The 10,694-nt window shown below is 42.7% G+C and overlaps 2 protein-coding genes across 2 annotated transcripts; both read left to right on the top strand.

The window, feature by feature from the left end:
* Positions 1-362: 362 nt before the first annotated feature.
* Positions 363-4,864, top strand: F5J12DRAFT_782832 (uncharacterized protein; the record flags this gene model as incomplete). Its single annotated transcript, XM_051742771.1, has 24 exons — positions 363-623; positions 760-807; positions 870-895; positions 956-1,047; positions 1,099-1,194; positions 1,243-1,379; positions 1,750-1,870; positions 1,927-2,076; positions 2,127-2,192; positions 2,255-2,448; positions 2,533-2,655; positions 2,711-2,929; positions 2,994-3,043; positions 3,077-3,182; positions 3,249-3,376; positions 3,433-3,445; positions 3,499-3,521; positions 3,590-3,630; positions 3,716-3,727; positions 3,936-3,990; positions 4,191-4,272; positions 4,346-4,432; positions 4,540-4,555; positions 4,665-4,864. 24 exons carry the CDS (start codon positions 363-365, stop codon positions 4,862-4,864), a joined length of 2,346 nt encoding a protein of 781 aa, XP_051599929.1.
* A 907-nt stretch (positions 4,865-5,771) lies between these two features.
* F5J12DRAFT_782831 (uncharacterized protein) lies at positions 5,772-6,756 on the top strand (the record flags this gene model as incomplete). The annotated part of the gene is made up of 4 exons (XM_051742770.1): positions 5,772-5,954; positions 6,009-6,368; positions 6,432-6,704; positions 6,742-6,756. The coding sequence occupies 4 exons, from the start codon at positions 5,772-5,774 to the stop codon at positions 6,754-6,756; spliced, it is 831 nt and encodes a 276-aa protein (XP_051599928.1).
* Positions 6,757-10,694: the final 3,938 nt, after the last annotated feature.

Below are 10,694 nucleotides of genomic sequence, written 5' to 3'. Positions count from 1 at the left end.
TCATCCTTTCCCCCAATGGCTCGCTTCCCTCTGGCGACGATTACCACCACCACACATCAAGGCATAGGTCTGGTCTCTACTCATACCTGACATCGTTGCGTGCAGGAGCATCGAGTATGTTGCCAACTATTCCCAAAGCGACCTCTGCAAACGATATGTGCCTGCTAGTGTGGATCAGATGCAGAACGCATTTGACAATGTGCCACATTGAATGGGTGGCAAGAAAGTGTCAAATAAATGATCAGACACCGGTCTATTTGGCTTTCGTATGCCACGTGGAAATTGGTCAAGGATGAGTTGAGGTGGTCGCAAGGGAGCAATGCAGACTGGCACCTGATGGCATCGACAATGACAACGAGAGCATGGTCAGTGACACCAGGACAGATTACACCCATCAAGATGCAGGACCCGATACTGAGAGCAGGGATAATCTACTTATTGCACACATGGATTGCGCTCACCTAGAACCTCTGTGTCACCACCCACCCCCACCCCAACCCCCTCCCCTCCCCGCTGGCATCAAGGACCTCTTGGCTAAGATTGTTGTTGCCAGGCTACCCCGAGCTTTCTGCAAGCAAAAGCAAGATGTTCACATTCACATCACCCGCCGTTTGGTGATTTATGTACACATGCTCCTTGTAAAATCTAGAGTCCTTGATGAAGGAACATTATATGGCAAGCCTGATCAATCACATAACACATTTCATACTTTATGTGAATAATTTTACTGACTATCATGTGTCTGAAATTGCATACTAGCTGCAAGTATTGCTTGTAAAGTTGTTTAACTTCAACTCCTATTTTCTCGTGTGTTGGACATTTCCTGCACTCACTTTCATTGCTCACTCTCATCACTCATTCTGATACAGAAAGCCACTCTACTCTACAAGTATCTGTGAGTCACTCAGGATGTTTTTTATTTGCATAACTAATGTAATTCTTAGTAAATGGCCAGGAAACATGTGCAGAGGAAGAGGAAGAGTAGGAAATCATGTAGGGCGGCGAATATCAGCTCCACTGGAGTTGGAGGGTCGAGTGGGCTGGACAGTATGTCATTTTCATCCCTTAACGTGCACTGTGGAGATGAACACATAACAGGTGACAATGAAGGACCTTCTGCAGTCATGGTCGACAACAGTGTTGGTACCGGCCATGTGGTAATTGGAGGATCACCCAGGACAAACGGTGCATATGGTATTTACATTTATCTGCATGTACTAACGTCACCTTCTATATTACTAGTCCACTATGTACAAATCGGCAACGATGTGGAGTCGCAAGTGTTGGAAATGGAGGAATTTTTTATGCCCTTGTTCACTGTTTTTATTCTCAAGACTTTCTTCTCACTCAGTTTATCTGTTGTTTTCTGGTGTTTCCAAGTTTGCATGTCATACCTGTGGTGTTTTCGAAATGTGTTGCTTTGACTTTTTAAACTTCTTTTGAAATTTTGACTATTGTAACTATTATGATTTTAGCCACCATTTCAGCTTTGAAAACTGTCCAATTATTATGCTTGTTCCACGGACTCCTAGTGTATTACTGATTAGTAGCTTGATTCTAATACTGTAATCAGCGTGTGCATATGTCATTGGTATTATTAGTAATCAATGATAATCGAAGACTGTCTATTAATTTATGCTAACATTGTTTCTCAAGAACCTGAATCATGGGACCCTCGCACAATTCTCGAGGCAAGTATAACTACTCTGAGGAAACACTTTCTACCCTCCATATATGCTGGGTTTGCAGCAAACAGTTCAAGGTACAGGGTATCAAAAGGCACGAAACCAGCTGCAAAAAAACAACAAGAATTACAGAAAGAACAAGCTGAACATGGGAAGGAGTTTGAAAGAGAAAGATGCAAGGGCAAGTTCACAGCTTTTAAATTCCTTCTAATGCTTGAATTGATCTATTGTGTGTCTGCAGCTCGAAAAAAGGCTCAACTACTAGATGATTATGCTTCAATCAGTGCATTTGTTGCACCATGGCAGCATCTATCTCAATTGGATGCTGGTTCTTCCCATGCTGTTTGTGAACATGTAGATGGTGATATCTATGGGGATGATGGCAATTGCTGTGAGTTTCCATTCATATTAGCTTGATATTCTTCACTTATCATAAAATAGTTGATCCTTTGGTTGATAGCAATCAATTGAACCATGATGACTACAGTGGGAACAGTAATAATCCTAGTAAGTACCTCTTCAGCATATAGTGTTATCGGATTGATCATTTAACTGTGATATTTTTCTAGCAACTGTGGACACATCCATGGAAAGCACTTCCAATATATCTACCAAATTTCCATCACAATCATGCCTGCTATCTACTGCTTCCCTCCAACTGCCCACTGAATTTAAAACAGAGTACCATCCATGCAGTCATCAGCCCATTTTGCACCAGCTGTATGAAGAATTTGGAATCAACAACACTGCTTCACCCACTATGGTTGACTCCATGCCATGGAAACCATTCAAAACATGAGGTGATTATCTTTTTGCAGAGATCGCCCTTGATGCTGGATTGAACCAGACTCAAGTCAATGGATTATTGGAACTTTTCCTTCTTGTAACCAAAGGTATGGAGCAGGTGATGATGAAGAATGATGCTAAGTTGCAGAAGGCATGTGATAATGCAGGAGCTGAATTAACACCTGTGTGTATTAGTTGTGCTGTGCTGTGAATGCTATTTATCGATATTGATCCTTTAGTTCACCAATCATGTCATCTCTGCACCATACAAGGGCAAGGAGATGGAGTTTGAGGTTCATACTTGGCCAGTCTGGGACTGGGCTCTTGACCTGCTTGCTAACCCACAATTAGCCCCACACTTTGTCTGGGATGCTGAATGGGTTTACAAACACAATGGGGAAGAATATGAACACTTTTATGGTGAGCCTTGGACATGTGATCACTGGTGGGACATACAGGTAAGTATGTGCAAGCACAGTTCTTGTCCCTGGACTGATTATAACATTGCCATCCCCTTAACAGTCTCAGCTTCCTGCTGATGTTGAAAATGCCATACCATTCTGTTTTATATTGTATGCTGACAAGACAAGGCTTTCATCTCACAGCACTGTGAAAGGGTACCCTGTAGTTGTTCAGTGTGCTAATCTCCCTGTAGACATCTGGAATTCTGAGTCTGTTGGAGGAGGTTGTGTTGTTGGCTGGCTTCCAATTGTAAGTTCTACATTATAATATGGTCTGCTCACAATATTGACATCTAATGCGATTTAATCCTTCAAGGTCCCAGAAGATGCAGCTGAGGAAGGTAAACTTGGCTATACAACTTTGAAACACATTGTTTGGCATGAAAGTGCCATCAAATTATTCAAGGCCATGGTTCACTTCTTGGCAACTGGCTTTCAGCATAGGTGTTGGGACAAGATTATACAGTATCTTTTCCCATTGTTTTTGATACTATCTGCAGACTACAAGGAACAGTAAGTCAATGAACAAATCAGTTTCTGAGTTAATTGAATGATTGCACCAACAGATGTATGATGTCTTTGATTTGAGGTCAGAATGGCAAGGCTCCATGCCCTATATGCCTTGTGCCACTTGAATTACTCCATGACATTTCTAAGACTTTTGCTCTTCACAATGCAGGGCAAGGAGAGGAAGCATTGTGAGTTTACAATGATTGTAAGGCCACTGGTGAAGCAATTCTCAAGAAACTTGGTCTGCATCCTGTACCTGTACATTCCTCATAGCCCCCATTCACAGTAGGTTTATTAAGGGTAAAAGAATGTCTTTTGGCATGTCAGGTACTCTGACCCTCACTTGGCACTGAGTTTTGATTGCTTGCATGTCCTCCACCTGGGATTGTGGGGGAAACATCTCTTTGAAGATCTGAAGATTATTTTGAGGTACCTTGGATGTGACGATTCTGTTCTGAATATTGGCATGTGCTAATCTACCCTACAATAACAGTACAAAGGAGCTTTCACACTGGTGGAAACTGTTTCATTTCACAGCCATCCTCAAGGTGACATTTAATGATGGGAATAAGTTTGCTGACCTATCTATTGTGAGCCTGATTTCTCCATGTTTCATGATGTTTCACTGACATGTAACTTCCTGGTAATAGCAAGTTTTTTATCCTGTATTAAGTATCCTTATGAAAGCAGCATGTCCCAAGGGATATCTCCTTCTTGGCCTTATCAGCAGCTATCTATAACTTGATAGTCTGATCAGCCTTGACATCCAAACCAATTGCATGCTCTCTGCCATTGAAACTGAGCTTCTTGTTTTCAATGAAAGGCTACAGGTGAGTCTTGACTCTCCATTTGAAATGCTATTTCTTTAGTTAGCTCTCTCAGATGTTACATTCACTTTCATAGGCATACAAAGAGCATGAAATGAACTCTTCCATCCCAGGTCTCAAGGTAGATTGGGACTTTCTGAAGGTGCACCTGTGGAAACATGTGGTGTGTGATATACAAGAAAAGGGGGCAGTGCGAAACTACAGTACTTGCCCCAACAAAAAAATGCATGGTCCTCTAAAGGAAGCTTATCAAGATTGCTCAAATGGTAGGGATGTTGCTGGACAGGTAGGTGATTTGTTAAAGCTTCAGGCCTGGATGTATCTCACCCTTTCTACTAAGATTCTTCATGTTGACCAACATATCCTTGCATGCAGGCTCCTATGTACTTGTATAGACCAGTATGACAAGTGGCACAAAGCAAGAAGTGGGGATGATAATGACGATAATGATGATAGTGTCCTTGAACTGGGCTTTGAGGGACATTACAAGCCCACCACCATCCAGGGGATTGAAGCAGAATGTGATTGTGAAGACAAAGCATACCTGAGACTTCAAAGAAAGTTCACTGACTATATCAACAAATTTCTGCCTTAAATTGGGCATGAGCTAAAAAAAGTGGGTTACCATCCCTGCTGATTTTAATGTATATGTTTGCCACTTGCATGCCAATTAGATGGTGGCTGATATCATACTCACCAGATATATGAGTACTGCTACCTCAAAGTCAACTATGAGTCCTGTGTTGACTGGAAGTTGGCTACTGATCATTTGCGATGTAACTCTCAGTTCTTCAGCACTCCTCGCTATGACTGTGCATATGTGCAACTCATGTCAACACAAACAGCCTTTGTTTGCTTGATAACCTTTTTTATGTGTCAAATCTATGGCTACAGAGAACTTCAGCTTGCACTCATTCAGCCTTATACTGCAAGTGTCAGCTGAGAGTGTGAACTGGACTGGGCCATGAAACTTATGCATGTCAAGGCTGTGCCTAGAAGCAATTCCACATTTATTCCATTAGTTTCAATCATTCAAGGTGCACTCTTGTTCCCTGACCTGAAGAAAAAGGATGAATTTCTTGTGGTAGACCATGTCAATGGTGACATGTTTCTTTGAATGAAAACATGGAAGTAGGGTGGCTCAGTGTGTATTAATATTTGCTGAGCAATGCCATTCAGAGGGAGAATGTTGTTGGACCTTAATTGACATGATGCAGAACTGAATCCTACCACAAACTCATTTTACTGCAAAGGTCAGCTATTCCATTTCAATCTGACACCTTTACATGTTACAGGCTGTGTCTCTTTTACATTAACAGCTAACACTTGATAATCAAGGTATGTGATTTCCTTGCTGCTTCAAGATGTAACTGATAGTGGGTTTCAGGCTAGAAACATATATAAGGACCTTGGTCCAAGCAATGTTTTCCATTCTGCAATGGCACTCCCAGACTCATGACCAGTTTTTCCTAGTTGCCCCAGTTTAATTCTTTGTTTTCAGAATGCCCCAATCTGACTCTGAGGAGGATTTCACCAGCTGCATTGGTGCCATTGATGGTGGCAATGATTCTCAAGCTGACAAAGGGACTCATGGAGATAGCTCTGACTCCAAAAGTGACATCGAGCAGATGCAGAGGGCCCTCCATGTCCCAGGTCCCACTGCAGATGTGCAAGAGTTGAGAAAGGTATGGTCCTTTTCTTCATGTCCATCTACTATGATTATTGACATCCATTCTCAGGCACTTTCCTTTGTACAAGAGGCTTATTTTGAGATGTGGAACAAGCTTCGAAGCATACACAGGGATTATGTAGCCCTTCAAGCTACAGTCCCTGCTCAAAGTTGCAATTGTACCACAAAGGCACCCTCCAAACTCAATAAATCCATTGCCAAAGCTGCCAAGAAGTATATGATGTTCTACAATTTCTGGATTGATGATTCGATTTTCCCAACAATTCAAAAACCAAACATCAATCCCTGCAGCCCCATGTGTTGGTCATCCCCTCAAGTGATGGCTGATGGGACAGTTGAAGAATTGTATGAGGTGGTTCCAAAAGAACTCCATAAGCAGATGGAGACATACCAAGCATTTAAGACTGTAGTAAGTTTAAACTCAAATCTTCTGGATAATATGTGCTAAACTATTGTATTTGACTTGTATTAGTTTCATCACCATGTCAATACAGAATGTTCTAACCTGCTCAAAGTGGTTAAAGATAGTGCTTCCATTGTCTTCTCATCTTCAAAACTTCCTGTCAATATCTTTTCAGAGTCTCTCCAAGATTTGAAGGCTACCAGCAAGGATCTTCTCATTTTGTTGAAACTGCCAGAAAATGCTGAACTTGATGGCAAGTATGAATGTCTTGCACCAGTTCTGTTCACTGATCTGCACAACATGACCTCAGACATGCTTTTCAAGAGTGTGGTACTTGTCAAAGTAAGTTGCTGTGTTCTATTTCTCTAATTTGACTCAGTTACTCTGCTTATAGATGGCATGTCTTCTGTTGAAGGGGAAGAGTTCACTGCTTGGCACAAAGAAAAGGGGAGGACCAAAGCCTAGAGGGGAGATTATGAAGGTCAACAGGTAAGGCAGAACCTTCTAGGTAATGCCACCAATGGCAGAAGGCCTCAAAGATAGCCAACAGCTCCTTGTCATGTGTATCATAGTTGAGTTCTGGCATGGTCATGGTGTGGGAGTAGAAAGTGATTGGGCAGAGTTCACCATCAGAGCAGGTGAGTGACAAAATGTCAGCAATAGCATAGTTGGACATGTCAGTTTCAACTGTAAGTTGAGCATCAGGAACCCAGTGAGTGAGAATAGGAGTGGAGCTGAAGGCATCCTTCAGGCAGAGGAAAGTGGAGTGACACTCCTCAGAAAAGTTCCAAGGAGCACCCTTTCACATGAGGTAAGTGAGAGGAATGACAATGTTGGAGTAGTTATTAATGAATCATCTGTAGAAATTTGCAAAGCCAAGGAAGGACTGGATGTCTTGCACCTTCCATGGCTCAAGCCAGTCATGGACTGCCTGAACCTTCTCAGTGGACATGGTGAGACTGGAGGGAGAGAGGATGTAGCTGAGGTACTCAATGGAGTCAGAGTGGAACTTGTACTTTTCCAGCTTGGCATAGAGACCATGCTTTCAAAGGTGGCAGAGTACCTCTTTTACATGTTCATGGTGTGACTCCATGTCCTGTGAATAAATTAGGATGTCATCAAGGTATACCATGATGCAGACATTGAACATGTCTGCAATGATACTATTGACAAACACTGGAAAGCCACAGGCACATTAGTCAGACTGAAGGGCATTACCTGCCACTCATAAGAACCATAATGAGTGCAGAAAGTCATTTTCCATTCATCTCTGTCTGCAATGTGGACTAGATGATAGGCATGGCAGAGGTCAATCTTGGTGTAGACTTTAGTGTGGCTTGGAGAGTCAAGTAAGTCAGAGATGAGCAGTGTCACACACCAAAGGTGTTTGGTGAGGTGGACATGGATACAGCTGATGAATGGAGATGAAGACCATAGCCCTCATGTGAAGAAGGATGGCCAGAAATGTCAGCAGTCATCTCTTGCACAAGAATGAGTCATTGATGCCAAAGAAAAAGAAAGGAAGTGAGTTAGGTGCCAGTAGAAATTCTTAAGCACCCATCTATGGCATTCTGGTTTTTGACATATCTCCACCATTTTTGCAGATACTGACACCATTCCCACACTTGCTTGTAGTGCTCAGCCACACAATCCTACCTTCCAAAATTGGAAAGGATTTGCACACTCCACACATTTCTACAGTACTCCCTCCACAAGACTCTCATTTTGCTAATTCTTCTGATATGGCCACCTCCACATCAATCATTTCACTTGTCCCCTTTGCTAGGGACCATGACTACATATATCTACCAGGAGTTCCTACCAGCTTCTGTCCTGAAGCATCCTGGTACATCCCATCTTTGTCTGCCCCCTCTCAGCCCATCCAGCTTGGACAGTGTGTTCTTTTTGTCAGTATGACCTCTAGGAGGATGTTCTTTGGTCACCTCACATCAGTAAATCACTTTTGCTGGCCAGATTCCCTAGGACTGCCAGCACACAAAGTGGTTTACTGATGCAGGTCTGTCACTTGCTTTGAAAAGTCTTATGTGGTCATTTCAGTCTCTCCAGTCCAAGAAGCATATGGATCCTTCCTCCCTGCTCCCTGCAATGTCTTCATACCAGTCTCATCCATCATTCTTCCAAAATTGCAACAGCTACAGTATAATCTACTGTTCTCCACTCTCCCTGATCACATCCATGACAAGTATGATGCACATCTTGCCTCCTTGTTGCAAGATACAGCAGAAGATCCTCCCCCTTCATCCTCTCTTCCAACAGAGCCTCATTCATGAAGTTTTTATTTGCTTCACTGAGAGGATGGTTTGGGGGGGAAAGTTGCAATCCCCTATGCTCCTTTCACCCCACAGACCCCCAAAGCTTGACCCCTGTTGACATATGACTCACCCTGTCTGCTTTTGGATGTACTATATCAGCATCAGATCAGCACTGCCTCTCTGTCATCCTACCTTGGCCTAGAAGTGATCTCTTTGAGATGTGACATGCACAGCCTCCCCCTAATGTGATTCCAGTGCACTTTCCCAGTTCCTGACATTACTTGACTCATACTTTGACATTTTGACTGTCCTTGACTCACCTATTGCCAATACTTACCAATCTTTTGACTTTGCTTACTGATTCTTTGCTTTTTGGCTTACTTATCCTTACCAATGCTTACCAATGCTTTCTAAGACAATTACCCATCACTTACATTCCTTACTCATCAGTTACCAATCACTTACCAAGTGTTTGCACCTTGTTTTCCATAGGCAATGCTCTTGTACTGTATATAAATCACTGTACTTAGATAGCTGAATAAGAAGAAGACATCAGAGAGCCCCTCTTGCTCACATTTTTCATTATCACTCAGCAATTCATTCATCAGCCTCAATAGTTGAGACTTTATTAAGGGTCTAACTATTGTCTGCTTTGCTTATTATCATCTATCATCAATCAGCTTTGCTCCAAGTCCTCCCTGAGCTCAGTGCAGCTTAAGACATTAAATTAAGTTGTCCTCCATCCTTCTGTAGGCTGACAGCAGTCTACCCCATCACATCCTCTCACATTCCTGCTCTTTCTTCAACAAGAGCAACAACCCACCCAAATCAAAGGTTCTACCATCTAGGTACTGCATAGGCACACCACCACTCACTCTTTTTGTCTTTTGTGTTGGTTTTGGTTGGTTTCCACCACTGAACCACACTTTGACTCACAGCAGATGAAGTAAATCCTTAGTGTTGTCTACCAAGTGCATCCTAGTGACTTAGGACACAGGAGCTGGCTCTTATGTGGCATATGCAGAGAAGGGCATGACTGGGTCAGGGGCTATGCAAACATATCAAGGGATGGTCAGAAGATTGTTTGCTGTGTTGCAATTCCTCAACATTGGTATATTTGTTTCTTGTATCACTCCTCACAGCACAGTTTCCACCTTCCATCTCATGTGATGGTGTACAACAGTTCAGAGGCCATATCATTTGGCATTCAGTTCACCAGACATATGTTTGCTTGTACTCCTACAGATGGCTGGGTGAAGGGGGAGAAGGTGGGTGGAAGAACATACACACTTGCACAAGGAAAATGCCTGATCCATTATCAATCAAAGTGCAAGAACAAGGTACAGGCCACAAAGCACAAAAGGAGCAACCTAACAAAGGTGTAAGTTCTCAGTGTATGGAGTAGTTACTGAGGTGGAAAAAAATGGTGTGGAAAATTTATAGTACCATAATTAGTAAGCATAGTGACATTGGAATTTAATTCCAAGGGTCAGGGAGAAACTCCAAGCCCTCGGGTGAAACTCTGAGAGGCTACCATAACTCTGGAATGCATTCTTGATGTGACCAAGTGGGGGCTGATACCAGATCAGTGTGTGCACCTGGCCTGTACATGCATAAAATAGAGGTGCAGAAGGGACTTATGAGTAAGGGCCAGAAATGGGACTCAAATGTAACCTGCTGTCAATGTAATCATGGACAGCAATGATATGCTCAGCAACACTTTGGTGATTAGAAGGGATGTACAGTGCAACTAATGGACAGCTGCATGTCACTGATACAAAAACCATGAGACAATTTGGATGGGATGTTAGGATGATGTCCAACACTGGTAAGGAGCAAAGCATTGGGGATTGGAATGGGCATTGCCAGAGGTCAAAATTGATCTCATATGCTGGGTCAAGAGCTGCAAGAAGAGCAATCAATACTGATCAAAATTTGGGGAGAAGTTGGGTTCAGCAGAGCATCTACAACAGATCTCCATGTCAAACCTACACATAATGTACCTATATTGTACCATATGACAGGGCCAGTGGAGGCTGACAATTCACCATGTCCCATG

This window comes from Pisolithus orientalis (assembly GCF_024613125.1).
Source record: "Pisolithus orientalis strain OTSU chromosome Unknown F5J12scaffold_14, whole genome shotgun sequence".
Taxonomy (NCBI): Eukaryota; Fungi; Basidiomycota; class Agaricomycetes; order Boletales; family Pisolithaceae; genus Pisolithus; species Pisolithus orientalis.
Note: the sequence above shows the minus strand (reverse complement) of the source record. Positions and strands in the feature narration are given on the sequence as shown.